The 25055-nt window shown below is 34.2% G+C and overlaps 4 protein-coding genes across 11 annotated transcripts; 1 reads left to right on the top strand and 3 right to left on the bottom strand.

Moving 5' to 3' along the window:
- Nucleotides 1-1296: 1296 nt before the first annotated feature.
- On the bottom strand, nt 1297-3766 carry LOC104748742 (uncharacterized). The gene is made up of 7 exons (XM_087486792.1): nt 3560-3766; nt 2788-2836; nt 2494-2607; nt 2326-2405; nt 2129-2218; nt 1877-2020; nt 1297-1751 (listed from the first exon to the last, which is right to left on the bottom strand). The coding sequence occupies exons 1-7, from the start codon at nt 3745-3747 to the stop codon at nt 1436-1438; spliced, it is 981 nt and encodes a 326-aa protein (XP_087342918.1). The 5' UTR covers nt 3748-3766; the 3' UTR covers nt 1297-1435.
- Nucleotides 3767-6394: 2628 nt separating this feature from the next.
- Nucleotides 6395-16886, bottom strand: LOC104747425 (uncharacterized). Of its 7 annotated transcripts, none has more exons than XR_015581423.1 (6): nt 16823-16886; nt 16493-16608; nt 16316-16386; nt 16181-16210; nt 16054-16087; nt 6395-6910 (listed from the first exon to the last, which is right to left on the bottom strand). XR_015581423.1 is itself a non-coding variant. In XM_010469051.3 (5 exons), the coding sequence occupies exon 5, from the start codon at nt 16033-16035 to the stop codon at nt 14980-14982; it is 1056 nt and encodes a 351-aa protein (XP_010467353.1). In that variant the 5' UTR covers nt 16036-16087; nt 16181-16210; nt 16316-16386; nt 16493-16608; nt 16823-16886; the 3' UTR covers nt 10717-14979. The 7 variants fall into 7 exon arrangements, 3 of the variants coding, with proteins under 3 accessions (XP_010467353.1, XP_087342916.1, XP_010467351.1); XR_761153.3 differs by having other exon boundaries at nt 6395-6899; XR_015581422.1 differs by lacking the exon at nt 16181-16210 and having other exon boundaries at nt 16269-16386.
- Nucleotides 16887-19540: 2654 nt separating this feature from the next.
- Nucleotides 19541-21396, bottom strand: LOC104747424 (putative metallophosphoesterase At3g03305). Of its 2 annotated transcripts, none has more exons than XR_015582780.1 (5): nt 20803-21127; nt 20384-20539; nt 20177-20286; nt 19934-20085; nt 19541-19844 (listed from the first exon to the last, which is right to left on the bottom strand). XR_015582780.1 is itself a non-coding variant. In XM_087489499.1 (5 exons), the coding sequence occupies exons 1-2, from the start codon at nt 21206-21208 to the stop codon at nt 20442-20444; spliced, it is 516 nt and encodes a 171-aa protein (XP_087345625.1). In that variant the 5' UTR covers nt 21209-21396; the 3' UTR covers nt 19541-19844; nt 19934-20085; nt 20177-20286; nt 20384-20441. The 2 variants fall into 2 exon arrangements, 1 of the variants encoding a protein (XP_087345625.1); XM_087489499.1 differs by having other exon boundaries at nt 20791-21396.
- Nucleotides 21339-24605, top strand: LOC104747423 (uncharacterized). Its single transcript, XM_087489500.1, has 3 exons — nt 21339-21793; nt 22141-24311; nt 24405-24605. Exons 1-3 carry the CDS (start codon nt 21640-21642, stop codon nt 24477-24479), a joined length of 2400 nt encoding a protein of 799 aa, XP_087345626.1. The 5' UTR covers nt 21339-21639; the 3' UTR covers nt 24480-24605.
- Nucleotides 24606-25055: the final 450 nt, after the last annotated feature.

Genomic DNA, 25055 nt, shown 5'->3' with positions numbered 1-25055 from the left:
ATGACAATATGGAAAATTCTGAGATGAATTTTTCTGTTACCCTGGAGGACCTAATGTAGAATATATACATCTCTCATGTGTTGGACTTTGTTTGCTTTTTACTAATGGGTTTTTATTTCACTTGTCGGTTTATTTATTATTCGAGAGTGGAGGTTTGTTCCAATTCATACTTACTTAGGTTTTCCTTATTTTAAATCTTAGCATGTTACCCTAGCTATCATAGGAAGTATAAATAGGATTGTTATATCTCCTTTAAGAGGCGGCTTTGATATTTTAATAAATACAGAAGAATTGTTCTTCCTTTAAGTCTTCACAGCTTGTTTCTTGTTCCACAAGTCATCAAGTTCTTAGCACTTCTTCTCTTCAATTGAACAACTTGACTACTCATTATCCTGATATTCCGTTGCACTAGGATAGTTTCCATTTTATTTCTTCCTTTTTCTTATAAGATTTTTGTCTATTTTATTAATTCCTCTTAATATGGAATTTTTTCATTCTATTTATTTCCTCTATTAGAAGATTCCCCTCTCCCCCCCATTGTATACAAATAGTTAAACACTTAGAGGAGGTTATTGGTTCTATGATTTTAATGGATTTGGAAATCCAGACAAAAATCATGTGTTATTCAATCATTGATTTTAAAATACTTATCAAAATGATGTGTTATTGGTTCTATGATTTACAAATACTTGTTAAAATCCCATGTTATTCATTTAATGATTTGTTTTTGGATTTCAAAATCCACATTATGTTTTAAATGGATTTGTATGGATTTGAAAGTGTAAAATAGAAGGATTCAAATCCAAGGATAAAACATGTTATTTCAAAATCCATGTGTTTTAATTTCTAGAATTTACAATTCCATATGAATTTAGAAATCACCCATCCAATAACACCCCATTATATTTTCTCCTCAAAAAAATGATACACAATGGTTATTTTCATTTTTGTTAGATATCTATCATCAATGTTTTTGTTGTTGTTAATGTCTGAACATACCGTTGGATATTCAAGAACATTGACAAAAACAAAAACATAGACTATATGTATTTTGATCAAAAAAAAAAAAAGACTATATGTATCTTGATGTTGATGTAAATAACGTTAGAGACAAGTAACTTTAACACAAGATTTTTTAACATATTAAGCCTGTATAAAATAACACAAAGAAAGTAGACTAACTGAAAAATGAAAAGTGGAGAAGAAGCTTTGTAAATTACAAGAAGGAAAACAATTCATAATTAAAACAATTTTTTTTAATAATTGTTACATGGCTATGACTTTTGGGTCAAACATTTCGAATTTCAACAGAGCATTTTAGAGAGAAAAGTGATTAAGCATACAATTAATCTTAGATATGGAGAAACAACATAAACTTAAAAGTTGAAAAAAAACAAGAAAAGATAGAACGAAAGAACTAGCCAACTAGAGATCACTAGATGAGGTTTTCACGACCGCCCGAGCCTCCGCAACCACGACCACCTCGACCTCCACCACCACGACCTCTTCGGCTACTACTTCCACGAGTAATGAAAGTATACCGTTTTGTATCTATCATTTCTTTCATCTTCGGTGTTTGTTTGACCGGCCTTTTGCCTAAGCTCCTTTGAAAAAGGGTGGTGGCCCTGTCCACAACTTGTGAAGATTCAGTGTTGAGAGCTTTTACATCCACATCCATTTCATATTTCTCCTCGTGTCTACACATACTAGATTCACTACCTGATGCATGTGTAGTTTTTCTGTTGTCCTCACTAGCAAAACAGAAAAATAACATTTTAAAAAATGGTATATGTTTTTGCTCCTAAATAATAACAAATATATAAAGTTGCAATCTAATAAACAACATCGTTTAAATCATCAGAGATTTTTGAATTACTTCTTATTGCTTTTATGATCATTTTTCTCAACATCCATATCTGAGGTGGCAGGATATTTCTGGATGATGGTATTGCATTTGGTTATGGTGGTTGCGTCAAGAATTCCATAATCCCATTGTTTCATCATGAATAATCGCCAGCACCTGATATTATTAATTAAAAAATTCCAATAAACGTACAAAACAAATTTAATATAGTGTATGTATATTTATATTGGTGTATTTATAGAATTTTGGAATGATAATACTTACATGTCAAGTTTTAAGTTATCGTGCAACTCTTTTTTGTATAATTTTGAGAATTCTTCACATGTCCAAGGAATATGAGCATCTGCCAGAACCCTGCAACATAATTTATAACTTTTATTTGACCAAAAAGTTTTTAACCAAAACCATTAATCAAGACATTTCAATAGACATTATAAGTTCAACGTACAAATTAATCTTACCTATTCTTTTTAACAAAAGAGTTCCACAGTTGAATGAATATATTCATAATTTCATTCTCTTTCATCGAATCATTAATCCTCTGCAGTTTTTACAAAATTTCAAAGGTCAGTAGCAAGTAACTTCATATTTCATTTTGTTGTTGGTTGTTTATTAACCATGGAATATACCAGATTTGGAGCCTCAGTCTCAGCCTCAGCCTCAGCCTCAACCTCAGCCTCAACCTTAGCCTCGACTTCATTTTTGCTATCTTGGTCAGAGAGTACTTCATCAAGTGTCATTGGCTTTGTAACAACAAAAACATGCTTGGTTAGTGACAATAAAAAAAGAGACAACATGGACACAACTAACCAATATTCAAATTTAAATGAGACCAATTAAGTATATACAAAAGTTCATGAGAAATATCATAACTTGCAAGTCAAAGAATATTCAAAAGAAGTTTGTCAAGGAACTTGAATCACCTGATCGCTTTGAGAGTGATAGAATTGACGTCTAGGAAGAGGTAAGCAGCTGCAAAATCATTTTTACCCGGTTAATATGTAAATGTAATTCATAAGATGGTAAAATAAAATAACAGTATGTATGATTGGAACAAATCTAGAGCTTTGGGTGGACACCTAAGGCAAGATTCAGAAATGGGAACCCTAGATTTATAAGCTTTTGAAAATATTTCAAAGAAAGAAAAAAATATACAAAAACTTATGATAAATTATTTGAAATCTGATGATGAAATATTGAAATATAGTATAATAGTGTTATAAGAGGTATAATACATTTTTTTTGGTCTATACCACTATACCAAAAAAAAAAAAAAAGATAGTTAGGATTTTGTTATCTATAAAAGCTATGTTTATTTAAATACATCAAATCTAATAGCTGTAATTTTTTAAAAATAGAAATCAAATGAATTGTGGAAATTGTATTTTAAATAAAATAAAACTGAGATTTCTAAACGAAGAAAAACATTTTTTTGTTAATTTTTTTTTAATAAAAGAAGGGAAAAAGGACATTCACTAAAAACAATGTTAAAACGAAGGAAGAGGAACATATTAGACTAGGCTACCCAAACCAAATTTTAGAAAATCATTCCTGGAGTCAAACAAAAAAGTAGAGACCCATAATATACAAAATTTTGAACAATATAGAGATATATGAAATTAAGGATCTAAAGTTCTGTTTCAAAAGTGGGGCTTTTAACATACCCCATAATCCCACATCTATATATCAACAAACCTTGTAGTCTTTGATCGCTTAGCAGGGATGCCCTTAGCTTCTGTTGTGACTGTGACAGTAGCAGGAGCAGGGACAACCTCAGCTTGTGTTGTGACCGAAACGATAGCAGGGACGACCGCAGCTTCTGTTTTGACTGTAACGGTGGCAGGGACGACCTCAGCTTCTGTTGTGACCATAAGGGGATCCATTATAATAACAAAGGACGTCGGATCTACAAGAGAAATATTTTTAATTTAGATTATTATATCTGAAAATTAGAAATCAAGATCTAAGAGGGAAACTAAAATTGAATAAAATATTGTATTATTATGATAAAAATTTTAAAAGAAAACGAACAAATGAAACGAACTTATGCTATGTACGTTAATGTGGAAGCTGTATTTGCTAACGTAACATGGAATTTTGGATAGATGTGCGTAAATAAGTTGAGACCTGATTTGAAAGAGTAGATGCACCGGAGAACAAAGAGATAATTGCCGGAAGCTAAGGAGGAGGAGGAGTCAAAAATTAATGCTCTCTTTTTTATATTATATCTTTTATGTTTCTCACCAACTTTTGTTTTCTACATCAAAGCATAGTTCACCTTTATATATACAAATTTATTTGTATTTTACTGGTCAATAACCTAATATATATATATAAGGTATTCAAATATTCAAAAATAAAAATTAATCTATATAAGTTAACAATGTTTTGTATCTATGACTAATAATATTTTTTGGTAAATATATAAGTTAGATTCGTCGAACCTATGAGTCAGATGTACTGTTGGATCAGATGGATTAAAAGAGAGCAATTCAACTGTTAAGGAGCGTAAAGATCTTTGTCATCCGTAAACTAAAAGGTTGTGCCTGTAGATAGTATGCTACTTGAAAGAAAAATAAAAATAATGCATACAAAAAACCACTATCACTTGATAGGGAGGCATCCTTATTGACGGGGCCAAGTGAGGTCCTAAAACAACAACATTTTTTAAAAACAGAAATGAGACTTAGCTTTGTTTTCTTGAACATTATTTGTTGCTCAAGTCATAATGAAAATAAGCCCACGCGATTAGTCAAATTAAGAATCTAATGCTCGAGAAAGAGAGTGTCAAGTACTTATGCAAATTAAAATCAATGCATGAGTAACCTAAGAAGAGTTTAAGGCATGGAGACATTGAAACATTTTCGAAAAGCATGTATGGTCGGATATACATGAGCCATACCAAAAATAATGTTCAGATGGATGATTAACGAAACAAGAATCTAGTTAGACATCGTAGGTCATGTATGGCCGTGTGGGGAAGATACAGATGTATGTAACGTAAGAAAAGTATCTTCCATCCATTAAAGGGATATTTACAGTAAATACTTGATGGAAGTTTTTATATTATAGTATCAAGAACTGTTGATAGTCGGATCAATTTATCCAAGCTAGTTATTGGATCCTGAGAAACTGACTACATAATGCTTTTGGAGTAGGAGAGATGACTTGTAACTCTGGCATTGCTTGCCGCATATGTAACATGCATGTCATATACTCACAATCTCTCACATCTATCAAGATATAGCGAAGTTAGCATTCGTGACCTAAAAGCATATACATGTTAACTACAATTTAAAATCCTTTTGTACCACTGTTTTGCTCTGTTCCACTTAAAGCATATGCATGTTAATTAACAACTACTTTCAGTGATAAAGAAACACATTCTTATTAATTGTACGAAGAAGTGTTTTCAAAGATGATATTAGAAAGAAATAAATTAAACTGTTTCATTGTTTTTTAAATAATTCAAGAGTCTTACAAGAGAAGAAACTAAAGTTAGATTCAAAAAAAAAAAAGAAGAAACTAAAGTTTATTTCATTTAGGTCATCAACTTCCATATTAGCTGCCTTTGAGATAAAATGACTATGTTGAATTAAAGTCGATTTCGTTAGGGCAACAACCAAACATCTTGTTTATGATTGGCTGAACTTTTTTAAAATATTCATTTCTGAATCTGCGTGTTTTTACTTAAAACATCTTATATTTTGAAATGAAGGAATATTTTTTAAAAAGTTTAAAGTGTACATTATTTAATGGTTTCAAATGGATCTAAGAAGGCGTGAGACGAGTTATAAAAAGTGAGAGGTGCTACAAATACAGATAATATATTCTTTCGGATTTAAATTCAGGGTCGTTTAAGGTTTTTAAACACATATTAAGAAAACAAACAATTTTATGGTTTACCCTTTATTAATATATATCCTTTACAAACTTTCTCATTGGTACATTAAAAAAAATAATCAAAAGCTTTTAATATTTATTATAAAATAAAATTTAAGTCCTCAAATAAAACTTAATTTAAAATGAAAGAAATATAAATATATATATAGTGTTACTATATAAATATTCTTTTTTATCTTTCAATAATTGCTCTACACTGTTTCTATTTAGACCCTACAAAATATTATTTAGTTGTCATTCTAATATTTCTTATATTTTATCACAATATTAAATTTGCAAAATTAAAGGCCATTTAAAGGTTTTTCTTTTTGTTGACTTAAAAATAGATTGTTATTTAGGCAAAATGGATTTGAATAATTTATTCTATTGAACATTGACCAAAATGTTAATCGAATATTTCTGGCAATATATATTCCCCTCTGATTTTTTTCTAAATGTAAATAATTGACCAACCTAAAAGATTTATGGTGTATTAGGATAGTACCCGCGCTACGCCGCGGGTTGTTTTTTGTATTTTTTCTGTTATATATTTTTATGTTTATTTTTTGTATGTTTGTAATTTTAAGTGTGTTAGCTTTCTCATTAGAGCTCATACAATCTATATACTATCATTATAAATCCAGAACATTTCCAAATAGACCAACATGTATAGACAGACATTTCAGTAGTCCCTTCTCATAAAGCTAAGGAGTACAAATCACTATTAAAATCAGTAATTCACACTTGCTAAGTTTTACAACATAGACAATTATTGAGCATATACTCAACAACTGTTGAAGAGTATATAACGAAAGAGATCATTGCATATCCGTAAATACCACCCTCACCTTAGCCTTAACTTGTTGGAGACTTAAAGCTTGGTTCTCCATAATAAAAACATATATTCATGCATCACAGTACTCATGCTGAGCTTCAGCTCAATCCAACCTCGTTTGCCAAACCAAACAATGCAACTTGTCACAATTTATTTTACTCTGCCAAATAGTCTCTGAAACATACAAATAAATGAAGAACTAACCGTTGGAAAAGCAATCCCACCGTTTGTTATCTATTCAGTAATACCTTAAATCTCTCCACAAAATTTTGTCCCAATCAGAATACTCCTGGGCCTCCAAATGTGTTCATAGATTTCCTGCAGTAAAACTGTTAGCCTATTAGGCTTGGTCTATTTTTTTAAATGCAGCAAATTAACTTAAAAATTTGATATGGAAGGAGATATGAATATTATTGGATATAAAAGTTAAGCTGTATTAATTCTTATAATTTGATTGGTTACCTGTTTTAACTGAGGTGTCAACTCTAGGATTCTCCAAAATGCTGATATGTCAACACTGGAGAAAATCACATCTAATTTTTATTGTATTGATAATATTGTGATTTGTATTATATGGGAAAAGGGTCATTTCATACTCGTACACACTCCGAAAGTGTGAATTGCTACCTGTAAAAATAGAGAGTGCCAATTTATACATGTACCCTAAGACATTTCAAATTTCATACCTATACTCACAAAATTGAGCCAATTTGACAGTCCACGTTAACGGATTTAAGTCAACCGTTAGAGATGCTGACTCAGAATCCACGTGTGTATTGCCTGCCATCGAAAATGCAAAACGACGTCGTTTTGTTTTCTTCAAGAAAAAACTTATGGAATATCCACACACTGGTGGTTCGAACCCACAACCTCTTCTGGGTTTAGCATAGGACTTAACCAATTTATCCCACAACAATACTCGAAAGAATCATACAAACTTATTAATATAAACCTAAGGTAGCATCCATCAAAATCGGAAAAAATGGTGGAAATCCCCACTCCCGCGGGTCGAACCAACGTCCTCAGATACAGACAGTATAGGACTTAACCAACTGATCCCACAACAATACACGGTCAAAACACACAAATTTATCTTTATAAACCTATAAAAATTCTAGGGTTCTTCTTCTTCTCTCAAATATAACTGATAAATTTAAAAATTTATATTTAAGTTATAAATTATAAATATAACTGATAATTAAACATAAATTTATAAATTAAATATAACTGAGAATATATTTATAAATTTAAATTTATAAATTAAATTAAATGAAATTATAAATTATAACTTTATATTTAATTCTCTGCTATAAATTATAATTTTATATTAAATTTATAATTTATAACTGAGAATATAAAGATAAATTTGTATAACTGTTAAATTTATAAATTTATAATTTATAACTGAGAATTAAATATAAATTTATAAATTAAATATAACTGAGAATATAATTATATTTAAATTAAATTAATTTATATTTAAAAATTAAATGAAATATTTATAAATCTTAAACTTTAAACCTTAAACTTTAAACATTTCATTTAACTGATAATTTATAAATTTATAAATATATTCTCAATTATATTTAATTTATAAATTTATATTTAATTCTCAGTTATAAATTATAAATTTATAATTTAAATATAAATTTATAAATTTATCAGTTATATTTGATAGAAGAAGAACCCTAGGATTTTTATTTTTCCCCCAATTCAAATTCATTTAATTGGGACTTAGATATCTTATAGGTTTATAAAGATAAATTTGTGTGCTATAACCAAGTATTGTTGTGGGAACAGTTGGTTAAGTCCTATACTGTATGTATCTGAGGACGCGAGTTCGACCCGTGGGAGTGAGGATTTCTACAACTTTTTTTCGATTTCGATGGATGCTATCTTAGGTTTATATCAATAAGTTTGTATGATTCTTTTGAGAGTTGTTGTGGGATAAACTGGTTAAGTCCTATGTTTAACATAGAAGAGGTCGTGGGTTCGAAACCACCACACAATTTTTTTTGAAGAAAACAAAACGACGACGTTTTGCATTTTCGATGGCAGTCAATATACACGTGGATTCTGAGTCAGCATTTCTAACGGTTGACTTAAATCTGTTAACGTTGACTGTGAAATTAGCTCAATTTTGTGAGTATAGGTATGAAATTTGAAATGTCTTAGGGTACATGTATAAATTGGCACTCCTTATTTGTACAGGTAGCAATTCGCACTTTCAGAGTGTGTACGGGTATGAAATGGCTATTTTCCCTGTATTATATTATAATCACATGATTTTTAATTGAGTAGGCGGTTTTGCCATAGGCTATGAATGGCAATAAGTTTTTCATTGGTTTTTAGTTTTTAGATTTTGGTTTTTGAATTTTTGTTTTTAAATTTTTGTTTTTTGGTTTTTGCTGTATATTTAAAAATTAATAAATTAAAAGTCAAAAATAAAAATTTACGCTGGAAAAAAAGGTTTTCCACAAAATCTCAAATTTATGGTTTTTAGTTTTTCTTTGAAATTTAGAAAAACCACTTAGAAACTAGTTTTCCTAATCTTTAGGGAATCCAATTTTTGAAAATCTTGAATGGTAAAGAAATAGATTTTCAAAAAATCAAAAACCAAAATCAACTTAAAAACTAGTTACCATTCAAGGCCATATTATAAGCTCTCTGATTTCCGTTTCTCCTTAATTATAAGCTCAATTTCTAAAATTTGTAATTCTCATGCTACACTTACGCTGTGGCTAATTCAATTTTTTTTTTGTGTTTGCATACATATCATCGTACTAATATTAAAAGAGTACACATTATAAAAAAAGTTACATAAGAATATTATTAAGTGTAAAACAAATCCAAAACAAATTCTTATGGGTATAAATGTCTAAAAAATTAGATATCTTAATCTTACTATCAAACATTGTCTTCAAATTTCATCATACTAACGAAATAGTTTTACAATAATTTATTGGCTTCAAATATATATACATAGAAACAAAATCTTTATAAAAAAAATTTACAATTTTCTCTAAATTTGTTTATAGAATTCAAAACAATATTTGTTTTTTTGTCAACCACAAGTTGATTAAAATAAACCTTTATGGTTGGTTGCCCAAACAAGAGAAAAAGATTCTATCAAATTCAAAACGAATTTAAAAGTGAAAAGATGAAATTAAAATGTTTCTCTTTGATCCACATATTTATGCTCAATAAAACATGAGAAATCATAAATATAATTTTAGATATGTTTTTACAAATAATCAATCTTACTAAGCACTGGTCAACATTTAAAAAAAAAAATATATAATAGAATAATAAAAGTTATTGTTAATTTTTTATAAAAAATTATTTTGTTTAAGATAATATTTTTTAATTGTTCTGTAAATCTATATATGTTTTTTGAATTTCTAATTATTTTAGAATATTATAGTATTTTATTTTTGAAGCTATATAAATTTAGTTTTACCAACCCACCAATATGAAAATTAAAACACATATTTTATTTTCATAGATCGAGTAATATAGCTTTGTTTTTAAAAATTCAAATCACAACATATGCAAAAAAAAATTCTGACTTTTATTAATGATAAGTATTATATGAAAATTCCAAACACTTTGTAAATAAAATAAAATAAATATGATATGAGATCATAATTTGAAATTTTAACAAAATATTTGAAATCTAGTTATTAAAAATAATTATATTGACTACTTGGATATAAAATCTTAGTTTTTGAAATTCTGATTTGTTTATTAAAAAAAACAAAATTGTAATTTTCGTCCACAATTTATTAGAGAGAGAAAATATTTTTTAACTAATAATTATTTAAAATCAATGGCATGACAATATAAAATTATAGTAAAAAATAAACTCTACTTGAAAAAAATTTATCCGTATCTTTAAAAAATCTTAGCAGTTAATTTTTTTTCTCAAGTACAAATTAGTTTTGATTTGAATAGATTTCTTTTTTCTAGATTTTTTTTTATATTTGATCTCTCAGCGTTTTTATTTTTTAATTAATTATATTTATTTATTTAATTAATTAATCTTAATTAAGTTTTTCTAATGGCAATTGAATGTATTTTTCTACACATTTTAAGATTAGTTTCATATTTGTACTTCTCAATTAATATAGTAGGATATCTAAATATGAAATAATAAATTATAAAAACATAGTACACTTTTTGTGTCGTAATATTAAATGTATAACATCATGTACTATTCAATAAATAGTAGTCTAACAAAAAACAAATATAACAGAAAAATAATACATAATATATATGCCTCATTTTCTAATATATATATACATATATATATATATACTACGGAAATATTGGACATTAAAGTGTGGAATTTGGTGTGACACCCCGGTTTGCAGAGAGTTTTGTAAGAATTGATTTGGCCACCTACGTTATCTTTTCTTGTCAAGGGTCTTGAGAAAACTCAAGAGTTAAGCATGCTTATACTGAAGTAGTTTCATGATGGGTGACCTTCCAGAAAGTGATTATCGGAACTATGCGAGTGAGGACAAAACACAAGGACATATTTTATGTGGTGATCTGTAGGGACGTAGCAAACCTACCATCGAAGTTGGAAAAATCCCGGAACCACATAAGTGTCGTCTTTGCCTTTTGTATTCGTCATAAGTACCTGGTTCATGCCTAACCATAAGAAAATCCGGACTCGTTCCGGTACACGCACCCTCCAAACTCGTGAAAATAGGCTACTAAGATCTGGTCGAGGACTGCTCTCTCATGTCAACAAGGAATATGCAGACTTGACCGAAAACTTCCCATCATACTGACCTCCCCATGATAGATGATCCCCTGCACCTGTCACATTATCAATAACCACTGAGCTCAGCTATAAAACCCTCTCTGCAGAGACATACGGTTCAATTTGGTCCCATCGCCAACCCCTGCAAATATGCCATACATCACAAACTGGGATGAGCTCTGCCCCCAAAGGAAGATTCACTTCACTCACTGACAAAAGGGATACATCTGAATACCCACATATCAGCCCAGAACCTGACATTCCTGCCATCTCCGACGACCCACCTGACATTCGGTACAACCACCTCTCCGAGACTGGTAGTCACACTTCTCCGCGTTGAGGACCAAGTACCCTTAGGCACCAGCCATGTACAATCACAAATATCCTTCACCTAGTATTTATCCCGTAGCACTTTAGTCCAGAGACTAAAGTGATCATGTAACATACGCCAAACCCAACTTTGCGAGGAGTGCTTTATTCATATTCTGCGAGGACCGTATCCCCAACCCACCCTCACTCTTAGGACGACAAACACGATCCCAACAGACGAGATGTTGACGCTTCTTAACTCCGTACTACCCCACAAAAAAGTTCTTGACACTTTATCTAAGCTGTCCATGATCGACTTTGGTAAGGATATGGTACTCATGGTATGAACCGGAATCGATTACATAACAGCTCTCGTCAATGTCAATCTGCCTGCAAAACTCAAACATTGGTTTCTCCAGCCTGTAGCTTCGATGAAACTCTCTCGAGAATCTCACCAAACGTTTCTTTATTAATCCGTTTTTGTAGGAATGGCATTCCAAGATACTTGCCCAGATCCTTTGTTGCTTTGATGCCACTCTCATCACTTATCAGTTTCTCCAAATCTCAACTCACATTACCTGAAAAGTAGATCTTCAACTTCTCCAAGATGACCTTCTGGCCTTGAGCCATACAAAATCTCTCTAACACTCTCCTTATCACGCGTATTTGTGCCACAGATGCTTCAGCAAACAAGATCAAGTCATCATCAAAGCAAATGTGAGACAACGTGATAGGCTTCCACTCCCCCGCATTAATAGACCGTCAATCAGGTGACACAATCTATCAGGACAGAGCATGAACAGATATGGTGACAAGGGGTCCCCATGTTGCAGTCCCCTCAACGGTTTAAACGAATCAGATTTCTCACCATTCCACAGAAGACTCATTGACGGACCAGTGACACAGGACATAATCCAATCCACCCATCTATCTGAAAACCTTGCTTCCTTGAGTGTATCTGCCAGGAAATCTCATCGGATCCTGTCATTGGCCTTCTCTAAATCTAGCTTCAGCAACATCCACCCTTTACGACACTTTTTACGATGCATCGAGTGCACCACCTCCTGTACCACTACAATATTATCGATGCTTAACCGCCCTGGGATAAAGCTGAATTGAGCCAGGCCAATTAACTTAGGCATTACCTGCTTCAAACGTAGCACCATGACTTTCATGATGACCTTGAAGAGCACATTATATAGACTTATTGGTCGAAACTGTATTATCCTCTCCAGATTTCCAACATTGGGATTCAAAACAACAAGTGCATCATTAAATCCTTCTGGTAAATGTCCAGTTTCAAAAAAGTCGAGTACACACTTTCTTCACTGAGCTTCCAACCGTCTCCCAACACTGTTGGTAAAACACCGGTTGGAAACCATCCGGACCAGGTGCTTTAAATTTACCCATACTGTTAATAGCACCCTCCACCTCCTGCTCAATGAAATACTTCTCCAGTACTCTCACTTCCTCACGATACAAACGCACAAAACCCTCCTGTGGCAACTGATCAACAATCAGGTCAACATCATCCATTGAATATAACCTTTTGTAACAATCCAGTGTCAGCTGTTCAAGTGCTTTAGCATCCGTAACCCAGCGTCGCTCTGCATTCTTCAACATCTCAATGCGATTCCTCCTTCTCCGAATTATTGTTGAGGTATGAAAAAGGTAGTATTCCGATCTCCCAGGACTATCCATTTTTCACAAGACTTTTGAAACCAAATGGTTTCCTCCTGCTCAAGGACCACATCAAACTACTTAGTGAGTTCTACCTCTTGTTGTAATAAGGCATCCGTTTTTTTGAATGTCCAACAAATCTTGAACCTGTTGGATCTCTCTCACCAACTCTTCCTTACGCTTTTGGACATCCCCAAATACCTCTTTGTTCCAAGATTTAAGCTTTTTCTGCAGTCGAAATAATGCTTGCGGAGTGGTAACTTGAGTGTCCCATGAGTTCCTCAACATCTCCTTGAAACTTTCGTGTTGCAGCCAAGCTGCCTCGAAACGAAAAGGTCATCTTCTCGGATCCACCTCTACCTCAGGGCTCAACTGAAGGAACAACAGAGCATGGTCCAAGGCAAGGAAAGGGAGATGCGAAACTGATGCATCCTGCCATTTCAGTCTCGCAGGAGCATTACAGAGAACACGATCTAACCTTTTAGCCACATAAGTACTCTCCACACACCTTCTTCTCCAGGTAAACTTACTTACCTTAAACCCCATGTTAATAAGGGAAGACGCATTTACCCATTTTCCAAACGCTAATGAGTCCAGACAACCTCCCGTTACCGCCTGTCCTCTCATCTAAGCGCATAATTGTGTTGAAGTCGCCTCCAAAAACAATCGGGTCCAAAATCCCGTGTAGCCTCTCCCTCAGTTTATCCAACAATCCACTACGCCTACTAACCGTTGGAGCAGCATATACCACCACCAGATGCATAATATCAGTACCCTCCCCCACTGTTGAGTAGATAAACTGATTCGTAGCTTCCACAACCTTAACCGGACCAACCCCCGAACGCCAAAGTAACCAAAGTCCACCAATTTGACCCACCGCATCCACCCGGAATGAATTATCAAATCCCAACCCCTGACAGATTCTTCCCGCTCTATCTCCTCCCGCATGCGTCTCGAACAAAGCTAAGATATCGGTCTTGAACTTCTTCAACATATACCGTATAAATCTTCCAAAATTGGGTTTATTCGCCCCTGGCAGTTCCAAATCCGAATATTCATCATCAAGATTACAAATAGGAATGATTGAACTACTGAGGCCAACCGTTAATCAACCCTCAACTCTACATCCCCGTCTGATGAGACCCAACGGTCAACAGAATCCCCTTGCCCCAGATTCAAACCCATCTCCAATTGAAACGGTCTCTAAGTATCCGCTCCGTCAGAAGTCTCAATCGGAGTCGATTCATCGGAATCTCCACTCCTGATATTTGGTATTCCATCCTTTCGACTAGCACCATCACTCTCGACTCGGGGACGTTTACCCGAGGTAGACAAACGGGTCTCCTCCTGAACTGGGCCAAAAATTAAACCTCTGGCAGGCCGATTAATTATGGATCCCGGCCCATTTGCACCACTAGGCTTTCTGACTCTGGCCCGTTTATCTTTTAAACCTTCTCTCGCGCCATTACCTGCCTTAGCAATTCCCCTGTTCGAATCCCCCTGCTTCACGCTAAATATTATCTTGCCATTATTATGGGGCAACTGAACATATTTTTTTTCCTTATTCTCCCCCCGAGATCCAACTCCTTCCCTTATTGGTAGCAAAGAAATATTTTCCCCTATCCCGTCAAAACTGTTTCAGACCGTAATTCTTGCACTTTCCTTAACTGTTGGGATCTCCTGCAGATTCCTGCCAAAACCTCCTCCCAAATTGCCTGCTGAAAAGGAAACTCGCTTGTTCTTCTTCTCCGACCGATTTCCCGATCGACGCACCACCGTGAACCCATCCTCGTCCTTATCTCTCCCACTAGACCGCCTTACCACCGAAGGGGAAACTGCGACCACCTCCTTCTCTGGTTCTCTCTGCGGGCATCCATGGACCAAATGTCCATATACCCCACAACCAGAACAAGTATTGGTTAAGCCTTCATACATTACGAAATAACGCTCACCATTAATGACCACTGACATCTTCAACGGATTCCTCAAATCAACCTCCACACATATGCGAGCAAAACGTGCTCTCTCAACATTCAGGGTCATCGGATCTATTCTGATCGGTTTCCCAAGACTACCAGCTATTCCCAGAAGGATAGATCTATGATAGAGATTGAACGGAATATGAGACAACCTATTCCAAACCGGCGTGGTAAAAATATCGTCCGTTAGTGGATCAAAGGACGGCGACCATGCTTGCACCATGAGGTAACTACCAAACGCTTTCCATGGTCCCCCTATGACAGCCGCCATATACTCCTCCTCAACTTCAAAACGAATAATGAAAAACTGTCTCGGAAGATCGAGAACAGTCATCCCTCCTCGCAGTTTCCACAGTTCCCAAAACTTCCTGCTTAGAACTGGGAGCGGAACATTTTGACCCAGCACCTTGACAATCATATACTGCTTCCACAGTCCATTCATGGCAACCAGAACATCATTATGAATGGTGATCACCGGTTCTCCATGATGCCCATCCGGAAACTCCACACGCAACCTCTCTGTTACATAGTCATCCGGTATAACCCCCTCCGGAGAAGGCCTATCTCCACTCAGACCCCCTGTCGCCTTCCTTACCCATGTTCCAGGGGTATCCGGTGGATCTCCCGGTGGAGGTCCCTTGTCTCTGATCTCCATCATCTCAATTTCGTAGTTGCTGGAAATTGCATCACTCATCGTCAAAAGATTGGATTGCATTAAGTAAAAATGACTAACCGTTGTTGTTCTCTCTTTTCTTCTTGTTATTCTCCTGCGTAAAACAAACAAAGAGAATTAAATTTGTTTTTATTTTTCTGCGAAGACTTGAGGAAAGGTTACATGAAGGAACTAAATCAAATTTTACCCAACAACACAGATCAATTGTTCCTAGAACCTGTAAGACAGTGGGAAATTAATAAGAAGAAGTCCATATGTGAGGTAGAGGTACCAACAGGATATCATGTCTTGTAAATGGCATAAAATGAGTTGATTATGATACAAATTGAGATTAGGAGACAATTTGAAACTCCATTGGCGGAAAGCTCTTTCTTTCATGTTGGAGACTAACCCCTACAGTTAGATGATAAACAAAAGATGTAAAAACCTCACGATCCATAAGCAATTGCTAGATAAAAAATTAGGTGAAAGAGTGGAGACTGTAATTTGGAATCTGAACCTGCAAATCCATAATTCTATATATGGATCTATCAGCCCATATATGAGAATAACCTTGAGAAATTACTCTAGCTTGATCTGTTGGATAAATAATTCCATGTCTGGGATATTAAAGCTCTGACATGAATATATAAAAATCATAATTAATATGAGTTAAAGATAAAATCTATGAATATGAACAAAAGTTTGAACATTCACATGACTGAGAATTGTAACTGTAGTGTAGATGAGCAGGAAAAAAACGATGGAAGAGAGAGGTTAGAGGAGATATAACAGATAAAATAAACTGAACTGGGATTTAAAATAAAAGAGGAATCGGTTGTAAAATCACCTTGAACGTGGAAGTGTTAGTGGGCGGAAAATTAGGGATACAACTCGATGAAGCATCATGGAGAAGACGAAGAAGTAAATAGTTTTTGTGTTTACAAATCATTTTTATGGACTTGGGCTTTATTAATAATAGCCCAAACATGTAACCATTTTTTTTTAATTTTCGTTCAGTTTTTCTTAGACTTGTAAACGTTTTTTATTGTTTCAGTTCGTGTAAATGTTTTCTTTGTTCGAAAGTAATGGGTAATTTTTTTTAATTTAGAAATACAAAATCTGATGTGGCAAAATCCACTGGCCAGGTGACTTATCTTATTATATAAAATTGGATTTTGAAAGTTAGTCATTAACAAGATTTTGACATGTGTTAAGTTTATATCAATCTGAGATTTTGACATTTGTAAAAGTTAATATTTAATAGTAAGGATTTGAGATTACAACAAAAACAAAATATTTTGTTTTAAACAATATTAATAATGTAAAAAGATAATTATCAAAAAAAATTACAAAAATTAATAGTTTTTTTAAAATAATTATAAGGAGATTATATATATAGATATATATCATAAAATTCGAAATTATAATATTATTTACTTATTTTTATTTTTAATTTATTAATTCTACAAAAAGATAGAAATAAGATTAAGGAAATATACAGTTAATTATTAATTTTAAATTTTGTAAATACTCACTTCTATATAAACATAGACTGACTCATACTTTTCATCTAACAAAATAATTTATTCAAAAATATTGTTTTCAACTTTGTTCTATTGGTAAAAAAATTTTAATGGACAGACAATTTCTTTTTATTTTGTAAACCAACATTTTCTCATACTTTCTCCTTTTTCTGTTTGTAATAGGTAAGATTAATATATTAACCCAAAAAGAGATTAATATATGTGTCTTCTTTTTCGAATACTGTATTTTAAAATTTAATGTAGTATTTTTAGATTGTTTTATTTAATTTATTTTTTCACCTTTGAATTATTTGGAATTCATTTATTATTGTGATTATAATTTTCTATTATTTCTTTATTTATGTCAAATTAATTTGCTTCTATTTTTTCAACCTTGATTGGTTGGTCATAGATCCTTTTTGTGCAAACATAATTGTTACCATTCGTTCAATCCCAAAGGGAGATAAAGAGTAGAAGCTCATCAACTTAATAGTTAGATAAAGTAGACTAATCAAACACAAGATTACAACAAACATAGATAGATAGATTGGAAAAACATAAATTGTTGTTGATAGATCAATAGGAGTTCGGAGACTGTGACACCCTGGTTTGCTGATAGGTTTAAAAGAATTGATTTGGCCACCTATGTCACCAAAGTGCACTTATCTTTTCGATCAAGAATCCTGAGAGAACTCCAGAGTTAAGCATACTTGAGCTGAAATAGTTTGAGGATGGGTGATTGTCGGAACTATGCGAGTGAGGACAAAACATAAGAAAAGATCATATAGTGATTTATAGGGGTAAGTATTTAGAGCCTCCTGGACGTAACAAACCGGCCGTCGGATATGAGTGGGCCAGAAGTAGACGTGGAGCCTACTGAGGAAGGTGAGCCCATGAACTAGGAGTGGACATGAGGCTCACTAAGCAAGGTGGCAGTCGGGCGTTCCAGAGACAAACGCTGCATCATGGTGTGTCAAAGAAATTTCCATGAATACATTGGAAAATTTAACATTAGTTACTATTAAAAGATTTTATGATGTTAGAAAAGGGTCTTTAGTTTCATTGGTTGTCGGAGCAAGTCATTTTGAGATAGCTAAAAACACGTGAACATGTTCTCTCTACACATGAGGAGGGCAGAGCCGAGGTTCTCTCTATGGTGGAGGAGGTTGGACGCAAGGTTATCTTCCCAAGGGAGAAAGGTGGAAGAGGTTGGACGCAAAATTATCTTCCCAAGGGAGGAAGGTGGAGCCAATGTTCTCTCCATGGTGGAGGAGGTTGGACGCAAGGTTCTCTCCATATGGGAGGAGGGCGGAGCCGAGGTTCTCTCCATTGTTGGTCATACACTATTGTGATGTTACATCATTGATTAGTATACTATGTAATATATTTTTTATTCAAAATTTTTTTGAGCCAATAATTTTAGTAATTAGAAGAACTATGCAAAATTGAAATTTAAAAGACATGTAATAATTGGTTTAATGTGTTCATACAAACATTTTTCTAGAAGGTGGAGCCATTGTGATGTTACAAACTATGCAAAAGTGAAAGTAAATAATATATTTATACCATACAGTATGTTTAGGTGTAAAAAATATGCTTTTAATAGTAACATACATAAAATATTTGTAAATAAATATAAATCCGTATATTATAGCAAAAATAAAACTTACAAATAACGTTGTTTATAAAACTTTAAACCCGCACATCGGACGGGTCCTTATCTAGTACTTTATAAGATAAAAGATTTGTTTTCGACAGCAAGAAGCATCACATATTAAGTCGTAAAATTGTAAAATAATTTCTTCTTTTTAATGTTTGCCAAAAAAAAAAAAAAATTCTTCTTTTTTAAGTACTTGCACATACGAGGCTGAGATCATCTTAAAATCAATATTATCTATCAAATGACTGATGTCTAAAAGCTTTATATTAGGGCATCTTTATAGGGATATCTTTTTTTAGTGTTCTTAGATTATATAAATTAGGAAAATAATCTAAGATCAGTCTTTAAGATCTTTTGCTCAAAAGTTAGTTATAGGGAGAACTAGTGTAAGATCATATGATTTATTAATATAATATTTGTATGAAACAATAAAACACTGTTGAGAATGAACTGCTTCTTGAAAACTATGATCATGAAAACTATGATCATGCTACTATCATTCATATTTGTGACGTGCAAAGGATGTTGACATAAAACATGAATCCAACGGAAAGGTCGGTAAACTGATACCACCAGTTGGAAGTACTTTCAGCACCCAATGAAGGCGTTTTCAGTTCTTCTATTGATCCTACCGTTGGAATGTTGTACTCTCTCTTCCTTGGCGTTGAGCTTGTTGCTTCATCCACCTATTTATTTACAATTTTGATAAATAAACAATTTTGTCCAATTCAATCATGTTATCATGAATAAAATAAAATTGAACAGATCGTGTTACCTTGTACTCGTGACCAAGCCATTTTCCTGTCTTTTCTTTGATGTCTACTACGTTGCCATCATGGTGGCTTCTTAGTTCTTTCAAGTTTTCAGAACAAGGAGCGATTGTGGAATTAACATCCACTGATACGTCTTTATCGAGTTGTAAAGATTCTGCAAATTTAAAATGATTAGAGTCAAATATATAAGAGCATTGATTGATTGATTTATACATGAATGAGGAAAACTGAATTAGATTACTTACGGTCAATGGATGAGATGATATCGCTGTTTGCAGAATCCACATCGCTTAATGTGGTTGTGACCGCAGAAGAAAACTGCGCTCGTAGTTTCTCATTGTTTTCTATTGCTCCTCTGGTTTACCATTTACATAAAGAAGATCAGTTTGAATTTGGATGATATGTATATAGAAAATATTTGCAAGGAAGCATAGTAAGGTAAGGTGCATTACCGGATGATAGAATCCGCGGATGCAACATTTCTCTTCTCTACATAGAATATGCTCTTATTCAACCCACTTCTTTCACAACATCTTTCATCACACTCTCGTATTCTAACCACTCATCTTCATTTAGCTTCATTGTTAACATGTCTTTGCTTTTCCTATCTGATTAACCAAATTAAGAAAAAGAATCAACCAGCAATCTTCACGAAACAAAACCATCTAACCACAATGGTTCCCAAAGTTAAAGTTATAATTTTTGGGGGAAAGATCGAACTCAAATCAATAAGTTATAATTTTTGGGGGAAAGATTGAACTCAAATCAATAAAGCTTCAGACTTGCATATAAGAAGTATAAGTAAAACCTAAGAACCTATGATCCACAAATTTGAACATATAAGGAGAGAGATATAAACCTGTGAGATCACCGGTGATTAGAACGAGAGAAGGGTTGATAAGAGACAGAGCAGGACCAACGATGTTTTTGAAATCAATGGCTCTTTCGGGATGATGAACACTGAAATGGAGATCGGAAAGCTGAACAACCCAAATCAAGTCTTGCCCAGTTCTCGCTTCAATCACTCTTCTTCCAGATTCGTCAATCGAACCAGAGACCCTTGTACTAAACGAGATTAGGAGAAGGAGAATCGTAAACGAGATTCTTCTCCGATGAGAAACTGTTTTGTTTCTGAGCAAATCGTCGTCGTCGATGGAAGAAGATGAAACGAGAAAAATCTCTCGACCGACCAAAACAACAAGACTCACTGGAAGAAGAAACCAAATAAAACTCTCGACCCCCAAATACTTCTTTCCAATACCATTGCGACACGTCATAGAAGAACACACCTAACAACAGTTCCGAAATAGGAACATGTTTTATGATCTAAGCCCAATTTCGAATTATTTTGAATAAATATAAGCCCAAGAACACCCATAAAGATGTCCCTATAAAGATGGCCTTAACGATTGGGTCGTCAGACTCAGATCCAACAATTTTTGAAACACCCTTTTTTATATTCAGCAACGGTCAAAAATATCGAGTAGCCGTCGTTTAAATCCTCAGATCGATCTTTCCAAAAATTGCAACTAGCCGTTACGATTCTCTCTCTCTTTCTCTTCCTCCCCACTTTCAAACCTCTCTCTCAATCTTTAGAGCTTTCTTGACCTCTCTCTTGCAATTTTCTTCGTTCTTTGTTTCTTTTAACAACCCAAAGATTTCAGATTTGTTAACAAATTAAGGGGTTCCGAACAATTTGTATAAGTCAATGGCTTCTCCAACCAACAAAAATCCCTCTTTTTCTCCTCCAATCCCTAACAGACCAAACCCTAAACCAAGAAACTCTGAAGCCGGTGACCCGTTACGCCGGAGCTTTGGTGGCAATCCTTTTCCGGCGAATACAAAAGTCAATATCCCCTCAGGTTAGGGTCTTTCTCAATTCGTCCAATGTTTCGATTTTTAGATTAGGGTTTAACATAGTCTTTGCAGATTAAGGTTTTGCTCAGTTCCTCCAAAGTTTCGATTTTTAGATTAGGGTTGAACTTAGTCTATATCTGGAAAAGGTTTGCTCAATTCCTCAAAAGTTTTGATTTTTAGGGTTTAACTTAGTCTTTCTCAGGTAAAGGTATCTCTTTTTCGATTAATAGATGTGTTCGTTAACTCTTAGATTGATTCTATTGGCTAATCTTGGTTCTTGTAGATCTTAAGTTCAGAATCTTTGATATGTTCTTGCTGATTGAGGTGTTGTGATTTTTTTGATGTTCGTCAGAGTTTACTCGGAGGAACTCTTTTGGTGGAGAAGACAAAGAGAACGAGACCAAAGCTGTTACAACTCCAAAAGTTTCCAAGAACTTCATGTCACCAACAATCTCAGCAGTTTCTAAAATAAATCCATCGCCAAGGAAGAGAGTGTTGTCTGATAAAAACGAAATGTCTCGGTCCTTCTCTGATGTTAAAGGTCTTATCTTGGAAGACAACAAAAGAAGTCATCACCGTGCTAAGTCATGTGTTTCGTTTTCAGATGTCATACACTCCATTTGTATTGATGATAAGATGCAGTTTGAAGGGTCACATGACATGACTGTGACTGATTTTGATGAGAAGGAAGTTTATGAGAACAAAGGGATTACATATTCTGATCCAAGGTTCAGGATCAGTCCTCGTCCTTCTGTTCCATACGCATCTCCTGAATTTGCAGCTCGTGAAGTTGATACTACATTGTTGCCTCCTTATGATCCGAAGAAGAATTATCTGTCGCCGAGGCCTCAGTTCCTTCATTATAAGCCGAATCCAAGAATCGAGAAGCGTTATGATGAGTGGAAGCAGCTTGAGGAACTTTTCATCTCTGAAAGCTCTTCTTCGGAAACTGAATTGTCTGTAGAAGAATCTGATACATGTGAGGAACAGGACAAGGATGGAGCTGAGGCAGTAGTAAAAGATGAAACTGAAGAGGTGGAGCAATTGGAAGCAGAGAGTGATGAAGAAATGGTTTGTGAAAGCGTTAAAGAAACAAGTCAGATTCCAAAACAGTCTGGTTTCAGGAAATTCAAGTTCCTTGGTTGGTTTTTGGCTTTGGCCATGGCGTATTTGTTAGTTTCAGCGACCTTTTCTCCACCGATGATCTCAACTTTCAACGAGTTCCATATCCCAAAAGAAATCACAGAGTTTGCAAAAGCTAATAACTTGGACAAGTTGAGTGAAAAGTTTTGGACTTTGATAGATTCATCACTTGTGTACATGGATAAGCTGATCTCAAGTCTTGGAGGAGGTAATGAGGAATATGGTCAGTTGCAATTTCATAACTTGACGTATACTCTGGAGGATAATACTGTTTTCCAGCCAACAAGAGATAAAATCATTGAAGAACCACTACAAGAGAAGAGCACAGTTGAAACCAATCTTTTAGATGTCTATGGAGAGGATGGTTCTGTCAATGTCTATGGAGAGGATGTCTATGGAGAGGATGGTTCTGTTAATGAAGAACCATTACAAGAGACGAGCACAGTTGAAACCAATCTTTTAGATGTCTATGGAGAGGATGGTTCTATCAATGTCTATGGAGAAGATGTCTATGGAGAGGATGGTTCTGTCAATGGATCTGAGCTAAAGAGTGGAGGAGAGGAGAAATCAGATGGGGATGCAGAAACTAATGAATCTGATGAACAGACTGAGGTGAGATGGAACACAGATATAGAGCTGAGTGAAGTTGAAGGGAACTTGAATGCTCTTTCCGGAAATGGCTTCGAGTGGAACACTGAAGAACAGAGAGAGTCTGAGGTGACTCCTGAAGAAAAGCTTGAGACAGGATCATCCAAAAAGGACCAGGAGGAGCTGGAAGAAGCTGAATCAGAAGCTATCTACATTAACCAGCATGCTGAATCCGTTGCCATCAATCTCCACCAGCAAAAAGAGAGTGAGATACTTGCTGCTGAAAGTGAAGGTATTGGAGAAATTGGTCATGATGTTCTTCATCTTGAAGTAAGTTCTTCTAACAAGGCTGATAGTGATTTAGCCAAAGCTGATGCTGAAAGTGGAACAGAAGAAGCTTTTGGAGAAAATGCAACAGAAACTAGTGATGATGTTCATCCTGAAGTAAGGTCTGATAATGATTCAGTCAAGGCTACGATAGTATTGTCCTCGACTATGCTGGCTCTACTCGCAGCGGTTGCCTACATGTACGTTAAGAAGTTAAAATCTGTGGCTGCATCCGCTGAGACCATCATCGAGGATGTACCAGTAGAGAATCTGACAAAAGAAAAGCTTTCTTCACTTAACTTCGAGGCCGAAGGAGGCAAGAAGAATACCAACAGTAGCAGTAGCAAGTTGAGGAGAGAATCAATGGCTTCTTCAGCATCAGAGTACTCTGTTGGCTCCTTTTCTTACGGAAGTTTCACAACTTATGAGAAAATGAAGAACATCATGACCAATTTCTTATCAAAAGTGTAAGTACCATCATCAAATCAGTGATGATCACTTAAATACAAAAGTTTTTGCATCGTTTTAACACTAACCCGTTTTATGGATTATACACAGGGTGATAGAGAAGAAGAGATGATTACACCAGTGAGACGTTCAAGCCGGATTAGGAACAAACCATCTGGGCTATGATAAAGAGAGACAGACTTGTCAATTCATTCATTGCACCATTCTGCAATCTTTTAGTTTCCTATGAATTAGAATTAGTTTTTTTTTTTCACTTCTATAAATCTCCTGATTTGTACCAAACTTGATTCAATCTTGAATTGATTCAATCCAAAGTTTTCTTTGTTGAAACAATGTCTCTCAATTCATCATGTTCGTTTAGAAAGCTGCTCAAGTTTTCTTCTTGCTCACTCTCTCGCCTCCAATGTTCAGTGAGTAGAAGCTTAAATCGAGTTTCAAAGGTTCTATTTTTTTTTTCTCCCAAGATTCATAATTTGGTTTTGTTTCATATCAGCGATTCAATTTCAGTTTCTAGTTTGTGGGTTTGTCGGATATGGTGGATTGGACTTGGGAAGTTTAATCGATTTTGATGTCAGAAACATAAGTGTAAGTACCATCACTGGATTGGACGGAGCATAAGTTGTCCTCCAGAAACATTTGATTGATGATGTCTGGTGAAAATTTAAACATTAATCCCATGAACATACGCTAGAATGAGACCGTTCTCACGATATTCAATGTTACCTAGATTAGCATAGAACT

Source organism: Camelina sativa, chromosome 15 (assembly GCF_030686135.1).
Source record: "Camelina sativa cultivar CO46 ecotype springtype chromosome 15, ASM3068613v1".
Taxonomy (NCBI): Eukaryota; Viridiplantae; Streptophyta; class Magnoliopsida; order Brassicales; family Brassicaceae; genus Camelina; species Camelina sativa.
The sequence above is the reverse complement of the archived record's forward strand: the minus strand, read 5'-3'. Positions and strand labels throughout refer to the sequence as shown.